Consider the following 25,526-nt stretch of genomic DNA (forward strand, 5'->3'; position numbering starts at 1 on the left):
TATAAATTGACGCGACCGTTTGCGTGGAACATGCTATTTTATTATATGGGTAGGAATTATGTATGTACGTGAATGAGATGTCTTGAAATTTTATTGGTATAGTTAAAGATTCTCGTTTAGTATTTTATTACACATAAATGAAATTTGACACTTTCGATCATTAAAGAACGTCTCATTTAAAATACATATCGTGATTTGTTAATTAAGGTGAATATGACAAGAATGAGTCAGACAACAAAAGGATGTGTATGTTTGTTTGTTATGTTTAACAAAAGAAGAGTATATACATATATCTAATTATAAAATCATCTTTTATATATGATATTATGAAACAAATACATATATAAGATAATGTTTAATGGTTAATATTTTTTTTATCATAGACTTTTTCCGTTATATGTGGATATACTTAAACATATATGTACTACTTATTTAAATATGAACATATGATTTATTCAAAACCATGGTTTACGTTGTGATTTTTCGATTATAATTTTATATATCCTTGTCTTTCTGATCTTTAGAAGGTAAAAAATGAAATAAATCCAACTAGAATTACGATTGGATTCCATCAGATACATATATTGGAAAAAATAAATTTGACACACATATGTATGTATATATGTACATACTAGTCCGATGCGAAAAACGTGAATATTAGATTTTCATCAGTAACTCTACTGAAAAACTTTCGTTGTATCAAGGGAATGTTAAATAATTAAAAATCATTTGTTTTGAACAATGACCTGTGCAACCAATAATTGATTTATCAAGACAAACATTTCAAAAAAGTAGGTTTTTTTCATATATCTCTTTCGGGATGAATTTTTTAATATTAAAAAAAAATTAACACTTGACCTTACCGATGAATTATTCCGAGAATTGAAAATTAAAATCGAAGAAAGAGGAAGCCTGATTTTTTTAACACAAATTTTAAATAATTGTTGCGTAAGGGTGGGTGGAGGATCCAAGTAAAAGGCCAACAGTCGTCTCACAGCATTTATTGATGATTCAGGAGATACACGTATTGCCAGTGTTCAGTCCAGAATGACATGATATCGCCTACGTACCGCCTTATAAAGGGTAGATCTCTCAGGACGCCTAATCTGTTTACCTGTTGTATAGTCACGTATTCGGATATGTATGTCCACGACATTGGGTCTCCCCGTACCGATTCTGAGAAATAACTAATAACGGTCATTGTTTAGCCTAAATGCACTTAGAGTCCAGATATAATCCTTGGAAGTAAGTGCATGCAATTAGTTAACCCGATAACAGATATCCGTTGGTCTAAGTGCAATTCGCTCAATCCGCGGCGTACGTAACATAATTATAATTTTAAACCGAACAAAACATTCCTTAAGTGTTGTAATAAAAGCGAATGTGTATCCTACGGTGAAACTATTATGAAGCGAGTATATCCTTCTTGTATTGACGATTCCACTCTTTTAGATTCGGATGAAGATGAAACAATTGTGTGTTTGACGATGAATGAAGAATTAAATAACGCAAATAATAATAACTTCGACTTTAAAAAATAAATTAAAATTTACATGCTGACAGGAGAAAAAACGGATAATTAAAAAAAGTTTTTTTACGCGTGTCCCGGGATCCCGGGAATCCCGGGAACGATTCCGGGCTCCGTCCCGTGTCCCGGGAATTGAAAAAGTCCGGCAAATCAGAAACCCTAGTACATACATATAGTGGTGACAAATTCATTGTATCTACATATGTACGTAAGATCAATTTCCCTAACTCTTTCCTTAATTGAATGCATTTCACATGAAGCGTTTAGACTTCAGAGTTTCATTTTATGCCCTTTCGTTCACCCGTATCTGTTTTATTGTTGATGAATATCATTCGAGAATACAAAAAAATATAATATATTTTCCCATGGCTGGGAGCGAAGTAGTAAGCAAACCTGTTTTTACCGCTCTCACTTAGTATGTGTGTACCTACCCGACCCAAGGTACACCAGCTAGACCTCAGAGCTCGTCGAAATAGCCCTGGGTGACCTCAGGCCAGGAGAATCTACGAGTAGTTAGTTACCTCTGGTTTCCGACTCCTCCTACCTTTTGCCGACTCTGTCCGCGGTTTCTTTGCCGCAAACCCCTGAACGTTTAGCAAAGCCTGCTTGCTCTCATTTTGTTGGAATCTGCTCTGAATGTACCTACCTGCCCTTAATTACGCCGTTCGTCTTCTCACTCGCGAGTAATTTACACTCGGGACCGAATAAAAGTCATCCCTAGTCTACTTTTGCTACGGTGCATTTTTACGCTTTTATTTCTGCTTCAGTGGGACGCTCATTTATTTCAATCCGGTTCGGTTTACATATTTGAAAAATAAATTTTCGTACAAATCATTTGCTTAAGTGACTTTTTTCGTGCAAATCTGATTCGGTTGATTTGAAAAACTTTTTTCGTACTAATCATTTTGTGCTGTATGGTTTAATTAATCAAGCGCACAAAAATTTAATTAAAAAAAGAAGAAAAGATTTACATACATATGTACATGTATTTGCACCCGCTAAGATGAATCCAAGATTGGTCCAGGCTGTAATTTTTTTGCGGGAAGTACAGAATCAAAGATAGTCCGGGTAAGTGTGAAATTGAGTTAATACCGGATGATACAAAAGTCGAACATATAGATATAGACTTTTCCATTTTACTTTAACAAATAAACTTTTGGTTTTGCAGATCTTTCGAAAAGGTAGCTTCGTTTTTAGCTTATTTCCCCTTTTTATATTTGTACTAGCTGAACCCGGCATGCGTTGCAATGCCACAATAACGCGTGAAATTCCCGTTCCCGTACCACAGACATTCAATTTGATATATAAGTATAGATATATGTGTTGACGTGGGCCATCAGCTGTGTGTTTGTGGTACAACCCTGAATGGTCAGTACATTTGAGTGCGAGGTAGGCGTGGCGCGATTATTGTCACACTCGCGGCGTGATGCGTTGAAGGCGGGATAGCTTACTTTCGCGTCAGTAAAATCGTAATTACGAATATTATTATTAAGAGGCTTTTTCCCGTTATTTTTTCACTGTAATCTTCCCGGATATGCCTACAACAAATCCTGAGAGTTCCATCGTAATCGGTTCAGTGGTTTAGTAGTCTATTCGAGACACATACACAGACATTCAATTTTATATATAAGTATTTATAGATATATTTTCTGACGTGGGTTATCAGCTGTGTGTTTGTGGTACAACCCTGAATGGTCAGTACATTTGAGTACGAGGTAGGCGTGGCGCGATTATTGTCACACTCGCGGCGTGATAGCTTTACTTCGCGTCAGTAAAATCGTAATTACGAATATTATTATTAAGAGGTTTTTTTCAGTTTTTTTTTTCATAGTAATGTTCCCGGACATGTCTACAACAAATTCTGAAAGTTCCATCGTAATCGGTTCAGTGGTTTAGTAGTCTATTCGAGACACACACACACACAGACATTCAATTTTTTATATACATACATATATAGATAATAGTTTCATAAGAAAAAAGCTATGTTGTATTGTATTCGATAATAATAATAATCGAAATGTTTTAATTGGATATGCAATGCTAAAATGCATCTGCAATTCACACCCTCTCGTATGTGTGTATACGGCAGTTACAAGTGCCTGCACCGATCCCCCAGAACAGCTTCCTCCCTGCTGCATCTAACAATGCAGTTAGCATGAATTCATTCGCTTATTACATCAGTACACACGTCATTATTGAACCCTGCTCGTCCTTTGGCTCTTCGCGCATATTTTAAAATGGTAAATTGCCGGATGCGGTCTGCTGGATGGGAAAATGTCACGGTGTGGTGCTCCCTCGCACCTGAGAAACGCGCTCAGCGTTTGCATACCTCGATCGAAAGTGGCCAGAAGATCGAGACTCTTCACAGGAGAATTCAATTTAATTTGTCGAGATTTTTCCTACCTGTAAAATTGGTTCGAGTGCAGTGTCTCCTGCGCTCGGTAGCATTCTCCAGCTGGGTCGATATGAGGTGGTGGTAGCTTTATGGAAGTTGGATTCGCCGGCTTGCTCCCGAAAGGGCGTTTTACGACCCTGCTTTCGTTTTACTGCCCTCGCTTATACTGCCGAGCTGTATACAGGGTAGCCCACAAAGTTTAGTGTCCTCCAAAATGAAACTCCTTTTCACCGTTCGTTCAGGCTCGGCCAAGTACACTTTAAGACTTTCTGTTGATCGTGGGAAGTATTTTTTTTTCCACCTTGACAGTTTGATGCCGTCTATTTTAGGCATGATTAAACTAAGACCCGCGAGCCACATCAGGATTCTTTAAATTCAATTATTCTAAAGATGATATAAAAAAATCATGCTTTTGGAGCTCATATTGTATGTATGTATATGTATGTAACGCTCACCTCTCCCTCCTACCCAACTCCAGCCTAAATTTTTTTTTTAATTTTTGGGTGCATCTTTTAGACAACTTGAAGTAAAATTAATGGTAGTTTGTATTTCCATTTATTTTTGATAAATTATTTCTCACTTAGTATGAACAAAAATATGATTTATAACTTTTTTATAGTTCTTGTTCTTCTTTTATAATATTATTACTACGATTTATAAGGGCAATGATTTAATGATATGCTGCTCTTGTGTAATAAATGCATAATTGATTTAAAAAGTTAATTGAGCTAACCTTATCAATTTAATTCTTTTTCAAAGCTTATGTATAGTACAATAGAAAATTAGCTTATAGTAGAAAATTACATTACAGATAAATACTTACAATGTCTATCAAATTTAAAAAACAAATTTTACTCATCGCTTACTATTTCTTAGAATATTAATATTTTATTTTATTACTAACTAAGTGCCATAACAGATATTACCCAAAGGTGACACATATGTATGGTTACATTATTTTGGGCATAAGTTCTATAAATTTCAAACATTACAGTACAATTAATTACATACATATAAATCGTTATATTTAAAGTGGCGGAAATGCAATTTTCAGTTCCAAAAACACCGTTTGATTTAATTCACTTATTTTAATTCGATATGTCCAGAACCTCGGAAAAGCAGAATAAACGTATTAGAGGCCACCAGTATTTTTAAATATTGTTAAGCGTCAAACATTATATTTAATATTTTGTGAGATATTTTTCAAAATGAAGCAAAGTGGACTCATGTAACTTTTAAATAAAGCGGTTCATATATAGAATACCATAGACTCTATGGACAAATTACATAGAGACATCTATGGATAGATTACAATCAACAAAATTTTGATATATGGCAAATATATTTTACAGAGTACATATGTATGTAGGTAGCATATTTATAAGAATCAGCAAATTCAAGATGCTAGAAACTCAAATTTGTGAGAAACTAGGGGGGGGGGGGGGCGATACTAATTTATTGGATCCGTCACAACAATTAAGCTAGATAAATCGGAAAATTCAAGCAGGAGACGATCGATTGTGTTTTAATAACCACCAAGATCTCACCAGCAGGATATTTGGCCGGGAATTGAATCCACGACCTCTCTACTGGTAAACAAAAGCTCATACGCTGTGGTTGTATGTATACTTATTAACATAAATTTATATAACGTTCTCATTTTTATCAAAAATTTATGAATTCAGTATTCGGTATTTCCTTACATCAATTCAGGAAAGTCTTGATTGATTGATCCATTTGTATTTCTATTTCTATTATATATTCTTTATCCAATTATATTATATCGCTTTATGTTTAATTATGCATTGTCCTTTTTAGTTTTTATTCTTTTCTTTTTCATTTGTTTGTCTATATTTACTAGATATATTATGTATTTAGTAAAAATCTATAATTGGGCTCAGATGTTATTTTGTTATATTTATTCTTTATTTTTACGAATTTCTACATCTGAGGCCTGTTGATTTTTCAATAAATAAATAAATAGGTACTTAAAATAATGTTCTTAAAGTCTTGTAAGAATAATTTTGCAATCCGATTATGGTCGAAGCCCGTAAAAGTATATACATTTATATGTTTTGCCATATAATAATAAAACAGAGACAATATTACATATATTGCGATATATTTTATTACAGGGCGGTTTGATGGGCGACACTCGAATGGAACATCGGACATCTGTGTGACCCGATAACTATTTCAATTTGTCGATATATTCAATTTCCAGCTAGAATCTGATGGGTTTATTGTTAACTTTGGACGGGTAGTGAAACCGCAGGTCGCGTATATTGCAAAGTTTAGCTTAACCTTTCTGGCAGGTAACCCCCTGAGAGATTTAAAAGCGTTAACTATGACGAGGGTTCGTTTTAAAATTCCGTACGCGATGTCTGGCTACAAGTTAATCTGTTCGATTCTCAACTTGGACTCGGACTTAATTTATCTTAGGTTTGTGTATTTTATCGGCGCTCGTGTTATTAATACTATGTATTACTTTGTATGTTTTAAGTATTGTTTTGATGGCGTGAAAGTTGAGCTATTTGCCGTTGAACGCGCCGCGTGCAAGGATTATTAAATAGGGGTCGTTACATGATATTACAGTGTTGTGTTCTATGCTTCTTAGGACAAAAGGGTGAAATTTGTGCGTTTTTCGCAATGAAATTGCTATATAGACGTACTCGCCAGTTGTGTCGTGCTATTTTTTTTAAAAAAGTCGGCCCTTGTTATCTGAATTTTTGAATGAAACAAAGAAAAGTTTCTTCAGTTCTAGCCCTCATTGTATTCGGCATGGGATTGTCTTACGTTTTCGTCTCGGTATTATAACAGTTACAGTGGAGTTCTGTCATTTTTTTTAATATGCTTTTTTTTATAAAAACAAAAAAATTTGGCTAAGGTTTAAATATATGATCAAAGTTTTCTGCCACGTTTCTACATAACTGGTAGTATTGTTTATGTGAATATATCTCTAGTTCTAGTATACGTAAGTGGGATGATAACAAACCCAAGACTTCAGGAATCAACTGATGGAGTGATATCATTTTTGTTTTAATTTTGTAATGTTTTTCATTGTTTTTGAATTATTAGTGGTTTAATTATAAATTACTAGTGGTTAAAACCGTGCTCCACTAGTACGAGTTTTTAGCTCGCAATTTTACCGTTTAAAATTCAGCACACTTCCAATTAACCCTTTTAAACGAAAATAGTATGGCCAGAACACTATCCCAATAAACATGTTTCAATATAAAATAGTATTAACAGTGAGAAAAAATCCCAAGTGAAAATACGTACTTTTGACTTTTGATTTGAACTGGACGACTACTTAGAGACGTTTGAAACCTGAAAAGTACTACAAATGAAATATAAAATACCCGACTATAGATTCCAATATTCATTTTGAACAGAAAATTGACAGATTTTGAGACATCGACCGAACAACACCAAGATATAGAAAAATCGCGTGATTTAAAAAACACATATATATCCGAATCTCGAGCCAATCAACATTTTTTATTACCAGATTCGTGTTCACTGGGCATAGATCTATAAGAAAAGTCATATCTCGTCTCTGAACCAAAAAAAAGTCGTCATTTGTCGAACAGTGTAATTTCTTTTTCGTGCGATATATTTGTTATTATTATTACATTATTTTTATGAAAGTGAATATGGTCATAATTAAAGTTCAACTTATTAGCATTTTTTTATAGAGTTTCAATCATTTCTCATATGATTTGCAAAGCTACGTCCTAGTAACATCCAAATTGCGACTGTTGCATTATGTATATTGAAAAACTAAAACATAATGATTTAATCGCGTGTGCATCATCACGCACACCGATTCTGTGGTCTACCGCAGTTTCCAAGACGAGTGATCGATCTATTTTCCAACGATCTTCTTTCAAAGATAAATTCTTTCACCGATCTATTCCACTTGCGCGGATCGCACGCCACTGACATTTCCTCAGTTTCTTTCACACTCGGCCAAATTTCCGTCACGTACATATTAAATATCTCAATAGAAGCTCCACAACATCTATCGGGGTTGAATTTTGTTATTTAAAAGAAAATAAAAGCAGTTTCAAATATCCCTCAGAAAAACACGACACGATATATCGATCGTTCGGAAACTAAATACGCTCACTTTCCGACTCATCGGTTTTTCCAGGAATGGTCTAATTCACTCAGATACGTTTCCACACCTGCTATGTCGCACTCGTTGACCCATTCTGGACTTCTCCAAGTATATTTTCTTTCAATTTTATATATAATACTCAATTTTGTATGGTTTTATATACATATATATAATATAAAGCCCACTCAAAGAATCGACTTGCGGTTATCGTTCTCGAGCACGTATTCATACGTGTTCGTGTGAAAATTTTAAAATCGTAAAAAGAGCGCACTGCACTGTTTTTTTTTTTTTGATGATGTTTATTATTGTATTTACCGAGGTCAAAATACGGTAGTCAATATACTATACTTGAGTTAATCGTATGGATTTTTTTACTACAGTCGTTATTTTGAACGGTAAACTTTTGTCGATCCTTAAGAATAGCATTTCTTTATGCGATATACATATGTACATACGTATTTATGTATATTATAAAATGGATTAATATGAATAATGGCGCAAAATTCTCTTCGAATGATTGTGTTCAATTGATTGATTGACGCATAGTCAAATAGATTACCCACGAAATGTATTATATCAATCAACTTATGAAGGGCTCTTCACGTTTGACGTAAGGGTATTACGATGTTTTGTCTTGTTTTATACATTATTTTTAACTGTTATGTAATAATAACGTATTTTACTTTATCTGTAATATGTATATAAGAAGTATCAATATATGTAAGGCGTGGAATGTTGACAGCATGGTTGGAAAATATGCTATTACTGACTGTTCTCGAACCAATTTTTGTCCATTTTTTTGCTATAGAGATTCTCCCATATATTATTCGTTTTTTTGCCATCGACAGCTCCCGAATATATATAAATGCATATGTACATATGTATATTTTATTTAAAAAAATTAAATTATTACCGTGGTGCCATTTAAGGTTGCTCCAAAGCGACACGGACACTCATGGCTAAACTTGTGCGAATATAAATTTTATTTTTAATATATGTATAATTTCGAAACGTATTATACTTTATAACTATTGTTGGTTCGTGGAAAAAGAAATAAATTTAATAAAATGTTTACTATTAGATTGGCCATGTTTAAGCGGTTTATATTACAAATACCGAGCGAATTAAAGCCGGGTAAAAACACTAGTATATTATAAATTTGAAATTGTATTCAAATAGTGGGTAATTGGCCAATTTTGGCAAGGAACCGGTTCAATAATGAAATCAGATAATTTGCATCTGATAAGAAGCGATTGGCTTGGAATCACATACATATGTATATCCAATTTTGAACAGCGATTAAATTATTTTCAATCGAGGTCAAATCAGGGCTTGAAGCCGGGACCTTTCATCGGTTGGCATTAATGCAACCACCGAGCTATGCTATTGACATTTTTATTTTTATTTGAATTTTTATTACATACATACATCATATGCCATCATATGAATTATCCCAAGAAGACACATATGGCTATATTATTTTAGGGAGTACTAAAAAATTGGAATACAATAGCGACATCTACATATTTTTTGATACACCGCAAATATGTGAAAAATACATTAGTATGTAGGTAGCATATTTTTATAACATTCAACATATTAGAAATGCCAATAACTCGAATTTACAAAAAACTGAGGGAAACATTTAGTTATAAACATCGGAAAATTCTAACATGAGACCATGAGACCACAAAATATGCGTTTTAATAACCACAAAATCTCACCAGCAGCGTATTTGGCCCGTACTTGAACCCACGATCTCTCTACTGATATACATATGTATGTAGTATTGAATGGTTTAAAAACAACTGTTTATCTGTCAATGTCACTTTAATGGTGAATGGACTATTTCCCACTAGAGAATTGCCCACAAAATTGGTTTTATGTGTGCGGGATCTTCGTGTGAGTAATCCTCTTGTTAGGAGTAATTATAGAACCCATTGTAATACTCTAAGAATACTATTTTAAGGTATGAAAAGTAAATCAGAGTAAATGAAAACATAACGGATCTACGTAGATATGTACATATGTATGTATGTAAGTTCCGACTTTAAATTTCCAATTAAAAGACACTTTTGCCGAAATCTTCGGCATTTTCTTAATTCATTAATAATTTAATTATAATCAATACTCAATTTTTATTATTTTTTAATTAAATTTTTATTCGAATTTTTTAATCAGCGTCTCAAAGACTTTTGAAATGTTAAAAATATTATAAACGAAAATAATCATATATACATATGTATCTACATACTGACGCAACGTAACACGACGCGACGCGACAAAAGTGCGCCATATTTAATTGTATTTAATGTGCTTAACTAATAGCATATGCTATAATGTACGGTGGTTTCCAGATTTCTCTGGGGATTTGGCGTTTTCATATATTTTTTTGTTAATTTAAGATTCGGAGATTGTTTAAGTGGGTTCGTTTTCGCATTAGCCGACATAGCAGACGTAGAGCACTAGGTACTGCTATAACGTTCTCAAATCCATTGTTCATTCGTATCTGATCATAAAGGTCAAATATTTCGAACCTCAAACGAGTACAATTTATTTTCAAACTGGAAAACAGAACTGCAGATAAACCGTTTAACTTTAAAGTCTCGTAATGAAGTCGTTAACCGTCCCAAGAATGAAGTCCCATAAAAGTCGTCCGAATCTCTATAGCATAAGCCGTTTCATTTATTGGTTTTCGCGTCGCGTATAATATTCTATAATGAATAAAAATCAAATTTAACTGGAAATCTTCTTTTCTTATCTCACATCTGGCGTTAGTTTTTTAATTATTATTTTAATTATGCGCGGTCGTACATGGTCTTGTATGCCAGAAATTTTGAACCCCAATTTATTTTCCACTCGACAGAATCTGATAAGCACGCAACCAGAGTGACAAGTTGTTCCGTTGACTAAATCTAGTTTCACACATGATTAAACAGCGTAGTTGGGACTGTTCACTTTGATTATAGTATTATGTATATATTATTACAGCAGAATCCAACACTCGTCTCGAGCTCTAGGTAGAAGTTTTCGTCGTAAAGCTGAATAGTTTTTATTACAAAAGCGGTTTGTTCGGTTTGAGAAGTGCGTGCAAGTACCTATCTAGAGCAACTACTGGGGTTGGCGACGTTTTCCTTTTATTTTGTCGTCTACGTAGATGTCTTTCGTTTTGTTTGTTGTCAATTTAGAAGATGGAAGACGCGTCTATGCTGCTCTACGGTCAATTGGACTATTCTGTAATGCTTTCCAAACCGTATAATACTTACCGAATGTAGCATTGATCGACTTTTCTTACACTTTTTATAGTGGGTATCATTCCAAGTGCTTCCATTTACAAATAAAATTGCATCAAATCTACTTTAAGTTTATGTATAGTTGTAATAATTAGTATTTATAACATTCATTGGTTTTTTTTTATTAAATAGACATATTTGAATCGTATTTATTTGAGTATTTCATGACATTCAATCAGAAATGAATTACACACGCAACGAACGATCTTTGTTTTATATATGTACATATGTTACAGTCGAAGTGTATTTTCAGTTGTAATATTGCATTTTTATTATTTTATTTTTTAAATATATATATACCAGGAAGGCTTGACCAATGCGCCTTCCTGGACAATTAATTACAAACAATGCAGCATTTTATTATTACATAAATCACTATATTTCCAGAAGCTGAAGAACACGAAATAGCAATTAATTAATTAATTAATTAATTTCAGAATTAATCCATTGAGACATCTATGGATTTAGATTTTGTACATAATTTTTACAAATTATACACACAATAAATACAGAAGATTTGTGACAACAGGAAAGATGATTTTTTGCAAATTTCGAGGAACCGTTTCGACAATGATTAGATAAAATTGGCAAACTCTGATAAGAAACGATCGATTTGGAGTCACAAATACCCCCAAATCTAACCATCAGTATGGTGTACTAAACATACACACTACCATTAAGCAACGCTTCTGGCTTATTAATATGTTATTAATTATATGTATATTCTAACTGGCGTTTTAGGTCTTTCATATTCTAATACAATTCAACTAGTAAATTATATATCTACAAGCGCAAATACACTGTCAACAATGTGCGCTAGTTGTAATATAGGTATAAGTTATACCTATAACAGTTGGGTTTTGACAGCAATGATGCTTTAGAATTCAATAATGCGTTAATATTTGCTAGTTATTATAGATTATTATTATAGCTAGAATAAATTCAGGGGCGACATTTCAGCTTTTATCATGGGGGCGCAAAATCTTTGATCAATAAGAAATTAATTTCTAGGGGGGGGGGTGTATTATATTAAAAAAATGAGTGTATATTTGAACTATTTCTTATAATCATTTTTTATTTACATATTTTTATCAATAAAATTAATACATTGTAAAATAATTTAAAAAAATATATTAAGAAATTTGGGTATAAACGCATATTTATAAAGTACAAAATAATCTCCTGAAGACACATTTTTAACTAAAAAATATAAAATTAGCATTAAATAAATATTGAAAACTGTAGTGCTATTATTATAATATCATTTTATTTACAATACCTATTATATAATATAACACATTACAATAATTCATACCGTCTAGATTTTACTGACGCAAATAAATTAATAACTTCGTCGATGTCGTTTTTTTTATTTTTCCTATTGGCATTCTATTATTACTAGCAAATCGCTCAACCGTTGATCTCCACAGCTGTTTCTTAAATACGTTTTGATCTTTCAGTATTCTATTTTTGTTGGTTTAGTATTTTAATTCAAATTCATAATAATACATTAAAATATAGGGGGGGTGGCTGCCCATCCCAGCCTCCCCCCCCCCCAAATGACGCCCCTGGAATAAAGTTAATGAGTACCGTATAGCTCTAAGAATATAAGTATAACCTATGACTCTAAGAATATGTGCCAAACAAAAATGTGACTTTCCAACTCAATTTATTAGTCTAGTGACGTTTTCACGAAAACCTAACTTCACCATCTAACCTGGTAGCAACATATAGTCAAACTGTATTTTCAGTTGTAATATATTTTAACCAGTTGGAATGTAATTCGCCTTATGAATCAACTTACGTGGGTTATATATTCCAACTAGTCAAAAAATATTACAACTGAAAACATACACTTCATTTATAACGGTTTATTGGAATATATTTCAACTAGTCAAAATATATTACAACAGGAAGATTCACTTTAACTGTAACATATATATGTAATACACTTCATTCAAATTTTAATTATTTAAATCATCTATAGAAGAAACAAATATTATCTTGACACGTAAACTCGTTGGAATAAAGTCAAAATTGTATGCACGCCAAGTAGTGCATACTTGGAATCTTACCAAAAGTATATTAATGAAGATTTTATTTTTTGAAAAATATCTTTATACCTTCAGATAAGGTCTACTGTAATAAATTTAGGGTGCTTAATTACAAATGTATTTAAATGTATGTACGTCGATGAAAGTGCCAATATAAACTCGCTTAAACTTTCGCATCGAACATCTCAAAATCATTTATAATCATCAAATATCAATTAGGTCTGTCCAAGATGTTCTAAACTAGGGTTCGACATCCGAACTATCCGAACAGCTAAAACCTCTATGTTACGGTTATTCCGCGAACTTCGAACCGGAACTGTTCGTAATTGTAATGGATTTGAACTTTCAATGGTGTTTCAGTTGACTACATATTTATATACATATTTTCCTCGTGTTTATGCAGGTATATATTTGATGTAATTGAATTTGTAAAACAAGTCTCGATGATTACAACAAAATGTCCATACCCTTCAGGTATAAACACAGATTACCTAAATACAATCTGCTTTAGATCGTCGACTTAACCCTTTGAGTGCTGACGTCTTTTCTGTTGAAAGCCCGCCACGCTGGAAATTTCGCCAACATTTCCAACTAGAATTATTTAGAAATCCAATATAAAGCAGCTATAAAAATTGTAGCTAATCCAAACAAACCCTAGATCACTACCGCCGAAGATTTCGAGTTTTGTAAAGGTGTGTTTAGACTATGTTATATATCTTGCAACAATATAAAACGAACAAAAGAAGTCTATTAATGAACGTATTTTTCCAAAATTAGTTCCATCTTCTTCATTGTTGTTAAAACGCAATGCTCAAAATCTAAATGCCAAGCCTCAATATATGTAAAATACTCAGCAGTTAGGGATTTCCATCGGGAAATTCTGCTATGGTTATAAATTCAGAAATTCCGGTGTAAACCAGTATTAATAAACGTTGACAGATGAATAACATGGATTACACGAACCATGTTTAATGCATTTTTTACTTTATCTATGTACGTAGTAACAATAGATGAAGTTTTGTGATCATGCGAAAATTCGAACTCGAGATTTTGACTGATTCGAACTCGAGATTTTGACTGATTCGAACTCAGAATCGATCACTGATCACGTTTTCATGATCTAGAAAAAATGTGTGTGTGTGTGTGTGTCTGTGTGTGTGTCTGTGTGGGTGTGTATTTTTGGGATATTTTTAACACCGTTAGTCCTATCGAACTGAAACTTAGTATCGGTTACTGAAATTCTTATCGACACGACGTAAATTTTTTTCAAATTTTTAAGTTGACCGGAAATGGTACCTCGCCTTATAGGTGTCCTCTTTTTTTAAGTTTTTGAATTCAATTATCTCCCAAACCACTAACTAAATCGGACTGAATTTTTTTTAAATATAATACAAATAATAATTTTTATAACCTCATATTTTTTAAATATTTCTATCTGAACCGGAAGCAGTACTTTTACTCTAGAGAATCGAAGTTTTTTATGTTTTTTTTCAGAAACCTTTTGGTTTATTGAACTGAAATTTCATATCTAGAAGTTTAAGTTTAATACCAAGTTAATTATAAAATTTAGTTAGCATCCGTCAACCGGAAGTAGCAGTTTACTCTTGTTCGATTTTTCTTCCACTATTTTTTTCGACCCCTTAAACATGTGTGTTCGTCACAAAAAAATTCTAGTATATTTCTTGTATCAATTTGATGAAAATAAAAAAAATTATTATATTTTATAAACCGGAAGTGGGATTTTTTTCTCTTAGAAAGGTCGAAAATGTTGTGCCCACTACTCTGTCCACACCCCTGAACGTATTAAGCTGAAAATTTATATTTCTATCCTTTATGTACTAACTTAGAGCTGGTAGGGTTTTGGTCAGAATTCGTAAACCGGAAGTAGTATTTTTTTTTTAAACAATATTTCAGTATTTTATTTTGATCTTTAAAATTATTTTTATTTTCTTGATATTTAATGAGTATGATACTGATAGTGATTTTTAGTAATAAAAAAAATTTGAACACAATCAGACAACCGGAAGTAGAACTTTTGTTTTGTGCAAGTTTCCATACATTTGCGCTCAATTTGTATCGCTATCATAGTCATCAGTTCAATATCGAATTTTGTTTTGTAACCTTCTTATATTCCTCAAATACATAGATAAAGTCATGGGTTGTTTTTCAATGCTACCTGGAAATGTTTAGCGGGTAGTATTCTTGTTTACTTTGTACATGCTCAATCCATGGGCCTGAAAAACGCCTATAGGCGTTTTTCAAGCCCGTGGACTTGTTGGCAAAACTTCGATCTTTAGTTAATATTATGTATGTACAAGATGTATTATGAGCATTTATAAGAATTGTAAATAGGTTTTTGAGTTATTTTTTCCTATTATGCTGTACATTAACATTAGAATAATATAATACTATGATTACTAACAAAAATAAAATAAAATTGTAAAATATAAAATGATCAGTAAATAAGTAGCTATTAAAATATGTATATAAGATGCATTGCGAACATAATTAGTTATAATAAAAAGCATTTAAAAATTAAAAAATTAAAAATGTCTGTTATCATGGAGGTGTTTATAAAGAGTTTTCTATTGTTACAGAAAATGACACGCAGTAAAGGTGCACTGAGACGAGGCAGATAGTGAAGATCGGTGGTGAAGATGTTAATGCGCTCCCCAACATGGCGCTTCCTACCACCCCATCTCCTCCTGCTTGCTCTAGCGGCACTGTTCCAAACCTCCACGCCATATTTGCTGCTCGTCAAAGACACTCTACCACCTGGCGAGGTGATTTTCGACTCTTCCGTCTACAAGCTGGGCTCGGAGCGACACTACGTCATAAACGCCTATCGAACGGCCAACTTTGTCCATCACATCTTTCACGTGGACCCAAAACTAGGCCTGGTCACCTTGAAGAAACATCTCCGGTGCGATGGCATCCTCTACCCAAACCTCTTCACCCTCTACGTCGACTCCACGTCGAATAGGATAAGAGACGTCAATTACTACAGCCTGCCACTTCGAATCCTCATCACAGGACCTGGATGCACCCACGAGGACGTTCCCAATCAATGGACTCACAACGACGATGAATTCGACAACGAGCATCTGGATGAAGACTTACCTGTCGATGAAACTGACTTCGAATCCGACGACTATTACCACAGAGAAAAGAGAGACGTGTCGTTTAAGAACCAATACGAAGACATCGACGTTCGATTGTTAGAAGACGATGAATTTAATAGTCTGCATTCGCGTCACAAAAGAGAGGTCTACAACGAAGAAGAGGATTATTATTCATTTCAAATGGCTCACGTACGCAAGAGTCGTAGAAAAAGAAATTATCCTTTCGACATGTCTATCAATGTGAAGCTTTCTGTAGCTAAGCAATGGATTTCCGAGACTTATGCAAGCTATCCCATACCTACTGCTGATAGATGGAATCAAATTTGTCTGAAGGAATCTCAATACATCAATTCCTTGGCGTCCTTTCTTCCGAAGACAATCGTGCAACACTGCAAAGTCACTTTTGTAGATGTAGACGATTTGAGATTTAAAATCGAATCCAGCCAAGGTGATTTAGTCGCCAGTGATGACTTGTGCATCCAGGAGCAAATGTGGAAAATTACAGTACTGTTCAGTTACAAGTGCGATACTCCAGAGATAGTCGATATGGAGCACAGATTGAAAGTCGTATATCACCACCAGGAGTTCAATGACACCGATATAGCCAAGAGAGTTAGAAGGGAATTGCGAAATCAATCACCATTCTTCGATCAAGCTTTGTATGTCGTGTCCGTCGCTGAAGAACAAGAACCCGGAGCACTTGTTACTACAGTAAGAGCTAGGTAAGTACATGGATTATATATATTGATGAAAACTATGCTGCGTTTATATACAGTGATATAAGTTATTATTCACCATTTTAGAGACCCTGAAAATAGCCCGGTGACTTACTCAATGTCAAGCATAACAGATGCTAGATCTCAGGGAATGTTTGCTGTCGATTCGAAACTTGGCACAATAACTACTTTAACCAAGTTAGATCGTGAACTTGTAGACGTGCACTATTTCAAAATCACCGCCGTAGATGATAGCTTTCCGCCGAGATCGGGCACTACGACTCTTCAGGTATGTATACAAGTGATGTAATTGTACTACGAAGATTCAAGATAAACAATTTCGGTATATAATTTAAAGATAAACGTTCTGGATTGCAACGATCACACTCCTGTCTTTGAGCTACAAGAATACGAAGCATCTGTGAGGGAAGGAGCCAGTCAAGGTTCTACAATCATCACATTGAAAGCGACAGATCAAGACTTTGGACAGAATGCTGAAGTGAGTATATGTTTTTTTTTAGGAGTATAATAAGTTTTATGCAACATAATTACTTTTTGTTTTTGTTAACAGGTTGAATATTCTATCGATTCAGTATTTTCTGAAGGAGAAGTAAACGACCCAGAAGAAAATATGGCAGCGTTCAGAATGGATCAAAAAAGCGGTGTATTGTCGACTAGATCACAACTTGATAGGGAAAAAGCATCACACTATTCAATCATTGTAAATGCTATTGATCAAGCTAATCCCGTTTCTGAGCGTAGAACTGCTAGGTATTTAGTTTTTTTATAATTTGTTACATAGTACGCCATAGTGGTATTGAAAATATCACCAATACATCACTATGGCCAGAAATACGTGCACATATGTATGTACGCATATAAATAAATATAATAAACATAGTAATTACCAAGTAAAAAAAAAACAGGTTTACAATTAAATCTAAAACGTATTGAAAAGTGATTATATTTCATTAACTAATATTAACTTTTTTAGTGCCACTGTTAATGTGCGTGTCCTGGACGATAATGACAACTATCCTCAGTTTAGTGAACGGACTTACACAGTGTCGGTGAATGAAGATATAAATCTAGCCGATAATCCGGTGATTGCGCACATAAGGTCTGATATTATCGTATTATGTTATTAATTTACCGTAAGATTCTCTCGCTTAATATGGAAATGTTTGTTTTTAGAGCTACTGATGCCGATGCTGGTAATAATGCTGCTTTGAGATATGCAATCATCGGAGGTAATACTCAGCTTCAATTCTCTATAGACAGTCTGAGCGGAGACGTGTCGTTGGTTAAGCCTTTGGATTATGAACTTCTTAGAAATTACAGACTTATTATAAGAGCTCAAGGTTTGATTAATTTTATTTTGTATATTGGAATATTCGCCATATGATGTGTATTAAATTGAAATATTTTTTCATTGCAGATGGTGGCAGTCCTCCGCGTTCAAATACAACTCAACTTCTAGTCAATATTAAAGACGTTAACGACAATGCTCCAAGGTTTTATACATCATTGTTTCAGGAGGCTGTTAGTGAAAGTATTCCAATTGGGTACAGCGTTGTCAGGGTATAAATCCATTTTATTCATTTGTATTTATTATATTGAAGTATTTAAATTAATCAGTGTTGATGGTCTGTGGTAGGTTCAAGCATACGATGCAGACGAAGGAGCAAATGCTGAGCTAGCTTATAGTGTCGATGAACGGGATCTGGTTATGATGGGTGGATTAGAGAAGTTTCCTTTGTCGATTGATCCGCGTACTGGTTGGATTTTTACTACCAGACAATTAGATCGAGAAGATCAATCGAAGTTCAATTTTCAAGTGAGTTGATTGTTGTTTGTCTTGAAGTACGCTTTGGAATTATTTGTGCTGAATTTTTATACTTTGTAGGTTATTGCAACCGATGGCGGGGCACCTCCGAAGTCGGCGACAGCTTCAGTCGCATTAACTGTGCAAGATGTAAATGACAACGATCCTCGTTTTGATCCTAATCGATACGAAGCTAATTTAGCTGAAGACGAACCACCGGGAACTCCAGTTGTTACAGTTGTAGCTTCAGATCCTGATGAGGATAGCAGGTTATAAATTTACTCATATTTCTATTTGTATTATTACTCATATTTCAACCGTTATTTATATCGCTATTTTGCTTATAGACTACATTACGAATTAACTGGAGGCAATACCAGGGGACGTTTCGCCATCACTTCGCAAAATGGTAGAGGTCTTATTACCGTCGCACAACCCTTAGATTTCAAACAGGAAAGGAGATATGTTTTAACAGTCACGGCTTCGGATTCAGGAGGCCGTAGCGATACAGCAACTGTGCATATTAATATCACAGATGCTAATAATTACGCGCCTGTATTTGAAAATGCTCCGTATACCGCTTCTGTAAGTTAATTTTAGCATATGCATTTCGAACACAGTGCTGTATTTATATAGAATTTCAAATTATAATAAAATTCAATATATGTTTTTCAGGTATTTGAAGATGCGCCGATTGGTACTACGGTTCTCGTGGTTTCTGCAACGGATAGTGATGTCGGCATAAATGCCCAGATCACATATTCACTCGGCGGAGAGACTAACAATGAAGCTTTGGCAGGATTAGATCAAGAATTCGTCATAAACTCTCAAACCGGTGCTATCATTAAAAATAAATTGCTCGATAGAGAAACTTTGAGCGGTAAATTAAATGAAACCTTCTAAATTTTAATCTAAATTTTTGATATACATTTAAAATGTATTAAAATTTATTTTCAGGCTATTTATTGACTGTTACTGCCAGAGATGGAGGTTCACCTCCTCATTCTGATACAACAGATGTTGAAATCTCTGTAACTGATGTCAATGACAATCCACCCATATTCAAACAACCAATGTATTCAGCAAGTGTTCCTGAAGATGCTTTAATAGGTATTTTTCTGATATATAAATATTTCTTAGTTACAAACAATTTCGTTTTAATCACTATTTTGTTTATTCTTAGGTACATCTGTAGCTCAAATTTCCGCAACAGACGCTGACATCAATCTGAATGGAAGAATTAGATACGAGCTATCTCCAAAAGATCGTGAAGATGGTTCGTTCATTGTCGACCACAGCTCTGGAGTTATTCGTACAAATAAAGGCTTAGACAGAGAATCTGTACCAGCGTATGATCTTTATGCTTTTGCCGTCGATAGAGGCACTCCCGCTTTGAGCTCGTCAGTCTTAGTTCATGTTCGAATTGAAGATGTGAATGATTCACCGCCAGCATTTGAAGACGATAAATTAACATTGTATGTCGCAGAAAACAGTCCAATCGGAACAACAGTGGGTGAAATACACGCACATGATCCAGATGAAGGTGTTAATGCTATAGTTCACTACTCAATCATAGGTGGTGATGATTCCAATAGTTTTTCTTTGGTAACGAGACCTGGTTCAGATAGAGCTGAATTGCTCACCACTTTGGATTTAGATTATGAAAGTCCTCGAAAGAAATATGAACTTATAATAAGAGCTGCAAGCCCGCCTCTCAGAAGTGACGTACATGTTGAAATCCTCGTCACCGATGTAAACGACAATGCGCCTATTTTGAAAGATTTCCAAGTTATATTTAATAACTTCAAAGATTGCTTCCCCGTTGGTGTATTTGGTAAAGTTCCTGCTTTCGATGCTGATGTTACCGATAAGGTTGAATATTTTCTTGTGAGAGATTAATTATTATGAGAGAGATATACATGTATTAATGTTTTATTTTGTTTCAGTTAATCTTTAAAGTGCTCTCTGGAAATAATGCAAATTTAATCATGATGAATCAATCTAGTGGTGGTCTTACTTTATCTCCACAATTGAATACAAACGTGCCGCGATTAGCCACAATGGAAATATCAGTCTCAGGTAGTTCACGAACTTGGACATTTATTTTTGTTTGATATTATTGTATTATTTAATTTTTATTTTCATCATAATAGATGGAATCAATGAAGTAAAAGCCATGATGCAGTTATCAGTTCGCTTGATCACCGAAGAAATGCTATACAATTCAGTAACCATCCGCTTGAATGATATGACAGCTGAAGCATTCCTTTCACCATTGCTTACATTTTTCATTGATGGATTAGCAGCCATCATACCATGTCCCAAAGAAAATATTTATATTTTTAGTATACAGGTGAGCATTTAAATCCCATGTTTGAATTAATTGACATCTCATACTCGACACAGACTAAATTATTTAGTACTATTAAAATTTTTAATTAATTTTGTTTTTCTAGGACGATACTGTTATCAATGCCAACATTTTAAATATATCCTTCTCTGCGAGAAAACCTGATGCTACCGGTGAAGCTCAATTTTATACACCAGTATACTTACAAGAACGTGTCTATTTAAATAGAGCTATTTTAGCAAGATTAGCTACCGTTCAGGTATACTTTTGTGTAATGTAACGACATATGATGTGCATAAATGAATTATTCGTTTATTAATGTGATTTTATTTTGAAGGTTTTGGCGTTCGATGATAATATGTGTATGCGAGAACCATGTCTTAACTTTGAAGAGTGTCTAACGATTCTCAAGTTTGGAAATGCATCTGGTTTCATACACAGTTCGACTGTCCTCTTCCGTCCGATATACCCCGTCACGACTTTTGCTTGCGAGTGTCCGAAAGGGTTCACTGGTTCTAAAGAGCACTATTTATGCGATGCTGAAGTTAATTTGTGTTATTCCAGTCCGTGTCAAAATAACGGCACTTGCATGAGGAAAGAAGGCGGTTATACTTGCGTATGCCCACCCGGATTCACCGGTAATGAAAGTTTTTATTTAATTTAATTGATTTACATATATTTATTAATAACTTATTAATCCATTTAAGGTATTGATTGTGAGACTGTTCTTAAGAAAGCAAGTTGTTCATCATTGGGAGACGCTTGTAAGGCTGGTTCTCAGTGTGCTCCTCGGCGAGAAGGCGGGATCTTGTGTCAAGGTTGTAGTATTGATACGAATCATACCACAGACTTGTGTGAATTGAGAGCAAGAAGTTTTACACGAACGTCGTTCTTAACTTTTCCAAGTTTGAAACAAAGACATAGACTTCACATTAAACTTAGGTATGACTTCAATCAATTTGTTCGATAAAAACTTTGTATGTGAAACTTAACTTATCTTACAATAAAACTCAGGTTTGCAACTCAGCATCCTAATGGACTTTTACTATACAATGGTCGTTTCAATGAGCGTCATGATTTCGTATCGCTTGAGATAGCTGGTGGCAACGTTCAATTTTCGTTCAGTCTCGGTGGAAGCGTAACGACTGTCTCCGTAACTGTACCAGATGGCCTTACAAAAGGCGATTGGCACACTATAGAAGTGCACTATATTAATAAGGTTAGTCAAAATAAAAATATAATATATACCTACTTTTATTTTTCAATGTCTTTATTGAAATGATTTTGATCATATATAGACAGCGACATTATCGGTCGACAATTGTGATGCTGCATTATCCCTAGCTGGAGCTTCACAGTTGGGTGTGAAATGGGCGTGTGCCAATAAAACTGAGCATTTGTTGCCAGAAAGATGTGCGATTCTCACCGAATCGTGCCACAGGTTTTTATTTTCAATGTTCTTAAATTTATTAACAACTGTATAAAGCTCGTATATTTTAAATTTTATTTACTTCTGTAGGTTCCTTGATTTAACTGGACCATTACAAATAGGCGGCTTGCCCAGTATTCCATCTAGTTTCCAAGTAAAAACTAAAGACTTCATCGGGTGTATATCTGATCTGTACATTGACCATAAATTTGTTGATTTGAATAGGTAATATTTATAGAAATATTTTTTTTACATTTAAATAATATTTATTTATTATAATATAATATGTTTTGTTATCAGTTTTGTCGCTGATAATGGCACAGTAGCCGGTTGTCCAGAAAAAAGATCTTATTGTGGATCCAATCCATGTCACAATGGTGCTGAATGTCGAGACATTTGGGACACGTATTTTTGCGAATGCACAGAAGGCTATACTGGAAAAGATTGCGGTGAATGTATGGCTCTTAATCATTCTCTATCAATTAAAATATTGATATTCAATTTTTATACAAGTTTTTATGATAATTTTAGCTATAACACAACCGTGGAGATTTAGCGGAGATGGAATATTATCATTCAATCCACTTTTACGACCTATACAATTACCATGGCTCAATGCTCTTTCAGTAAGAACAAGACAGCAAGATACTTTTTTGATGTCTGTGTTAATTGGACAAAATAGTTCTATCATTGTTAGCGTAAGAATACATCTGTTTATTTAATACCATCATAATTATATTCAATTTTTACCATGGTTTTATAATTAAAATATCATTACAGTTAAAATCTGGACTTCTTCACTACACATTCAATAGTGAAACGATGTTCTTACCTGGTACAATTTTATCTGACGGCCAATGGCATAGAATTGAAATTAAATGGCTCGGCTCTGACATATCCGTTGGAATTGACTACGGTTCTAGAGTTACCTTACTGCCAATGTCTGCTAACAAAATTCAAGGATTATATGTTGGGAAAATCTTGCTAGGAGGACCCGATTCATTATCTATCGGAAGTGTATTGGCGACTGATTACGGATATTTCGAAGGATGTATTCAAGTATGATTTTTATTGCATTTATTTTTACATACATGTTGCATAATTATTTCATTGATGTATCGATTTTAGGATGTAAGAGTAGGCACACCTCAATCAGTATTAAATCGACCTACAGTTAAAGAGAATGTTAGAGACGGTTGTCATTCACGAGCTGATTGTTTACTGTCTGCTTGTCCCGCACAGGTATTGATTTAATTAAAATTTTAATAATATATACATTTTCCAATGAATTCATACTATTTATAAATCTTCAAATTTTACAGAGTCAATGCAGAGCAAAATGGGATACAACGGAATGCGTATGCCAAAGTGGAACTGTTGGTGACGATTGCCGTCCCATTTGTGATGTAAGACCATGCGGAATGAATGGTATGTGCGAAGCTAATATATCACTCGCCAAAGGATACAAATGCAATTGTAGAGATGAAAAACAATTTTCTGGTTTGTAATTTTTTTGTATGATTAATTTCATCATTTATGCTATAATTATACATATTCGTTGTTGTATTATTATTTGTATCATAATCGTATTTGTTATGTATTTTAGGTGAGTATTGTGATATCCAAAGATCACGGCCGTGTCCGTCAGGTTGGTGGGGCAGTGACGAGTGTGGTCCATGCCAATGCGAAATCGAAAACGGGTATCATCCAGATTGTAATAAAACCACCGGTCAATGTTATTGTCGAGTAAGTGTATTGTGTTTTTATTTGGGTACGATTTAACGGTACATTTAAAAAAATTACTTTGCTCCTTAGAACGAATCATTTGCACATTAGAATAAAATAAATTCCGCGTGAAATAAATATATATCTGTTAAATTAAAAATGTTACATGAGCAATATTTTATTTGTAGTATGAAATAAAGAAAATGTTTCGATAATTTAACAATTTAAAAGTGCACAGTTAAAAAACATGAAATGATAAATGAAAAATATGGTGCTTGGTCATTATGGTTCTGTGATTATTCCGCAAAAAACGATCTCGCACAAGTCACTAAAATCTCGATCATCGAACATCTGGCACCCAAAAACTCCATCAATCGAAAATTGTACTGATGAGAAATATCGTACTAACAAGAACTCGAGTGCCAGATGTTCCGTGATCGAGATTTTGCGGAAGTAGCTTTTGGCGGAATAATCCGTTTACTCGAGAGAAGTGCCAACGTTGTGAAAGTGAGTATATGCGAGATGCGCATATACATACATATGTAAGATGCGTTAATGCGCATTTCACTCATTTGAGGTTGCTTTATATTTTTCTGTTGTAAAAGTCACTTATAAAATACCCGCATTTGATATTAAAATGTTGACCTAATTAAACAATGGATTTGTAGTTTTTCAAAAGATTAAGTCTTTTTTTTATTTATTTATTTATTAAAAGGTTTTAGTCTTATTTTATTTTTTTAAGTCAACGAATATCATATTTTTCTTTAATATATTAGAAAATATTTTTAAATGATATATAAACCTTGAAGTAGAATGCATAGAATGGTCATTGTTAACAAAAGTATCGTCTAAAAGCGAGCCATCGAAGAGAGCGACGGAAAGTCAGAAGAGAGACGAAGTTTAGCAAACAATCAACAAACTCTGCCGCGCAGAGTTTTTGTAGCAACATTTTTGGAGGCTGAGAGC

At 33.9% G+C, this 25,526-nt stretch overlaps 1 protein-coding gene across 1 annotated transcript in view; it reads left to right on the forward strand.

Annotated features, from left to right (window-relative positions):
- stan (Protocadherin-like wing polarity protein stan) overlaps positions 1–25,526 on the forward strand; it is an 85,312-nt gene that overhangs the window by 50,445 nt on the left and 9,341 nt on the right. Inside the window, exons 2-28 of the mRNA XM_077427160.1 lie at positions 15,991–17,237; positions 17,319–17,520; positions 17,590–17,730; positions 17,803–18,002; positions 18,226–18,351; positions 18,426–18,592; positions 18,670–18,812; positions 18,889–19,068; positions 19,138–19,325; positions 19,404–19,641; positions 19,732–19,936; positions 20,014–20,166; positions 20,240–20,928; positions 21,003–21,135; positions 21,210–21,409; positions 21,513–21,665; positions 21,744–22,044; positions 22,114–22,348; positions 22,421–22,625; positions 22,705–22,847; positions 22,926–23,060; positions 23,136–23,290; positions 23,367–23,533; positions 23,616–23,894; positions 23,964–24,077; positions 24,158–24,335; positions 24,442–24,581. Coding sequence (XP_077283286.1) covers positions 16,051–17,237; positions 17,319–17,520; positions 17,590–17,730; positions 17,803–18,002; positions 18,226–18,351; positions 18,426–18,592; positions 18,670–18,812; positions 18,889–19,068; positions 19,138–19,325; positions 19,404–19,641; positions 19,732–19,936; positions 20,014–20,166; positions 20,240–20,928; positions 21,003–21,135; positions 21,210–21,409; positions 21,513–21,665; positions 21,744–22,044; positions 22,114–22,348; positions 22,421–22,625; positions 22,705–22,847; positions 22,926–23,060; positions 23,136–23,290; positions 23,367–23,533; positions 23,616–23,894; positions 23,964–24,077; positions 24,158–24,335; positions 24,442–24,581 — 6,357 coding nt within the window. The 5' untranslated portion in view covers positions 15,991–16,050. The remainder of the gene's footprint in view (positions 1–15,990; positions 17,238–17,318; positions 17,521–17,589; positions 17,731–17,802; positions 18,003–18,225; positions 18,352–18,425; positions 18,593–18,669; positions 18,813–18,888; positions 19,069–19,137; positions 19,326–19,403; positions 19,642–19,731; positions 19,937–20,013; positions 20,167–20,239; positions 20,929–21,002; positions 21,136–21,209; positions 21,410–21,512; positions 21,666–21,743; positions 22,045–22,113; positions 22,349–22,420; positions 22,626–22,704; positions 22,848–22,925; positions 23,061–23,135; positions 23,291–23,366; positions 23,534–23,615; positions 23,895–23,963; positions 24,078–24,157; positions 24,336–24,441; positions 24,582–25,526) is intronic.

This window comes from Arctopsyche grandis, chromosome 1 (genome assembly GCF_051622035.1).
Source record: "Arctopsyche grandis isolate Sample6627 chromosome 1, ASM5162203v2, whole genome shotgun sequence".
Taxonomy (NCBI): Eukaryota; Metazoa; Arthropoda; class Insecta; order Trichoptera; family Hydropsychidae; genus Arctopsyche; species Arctopsyche grandis.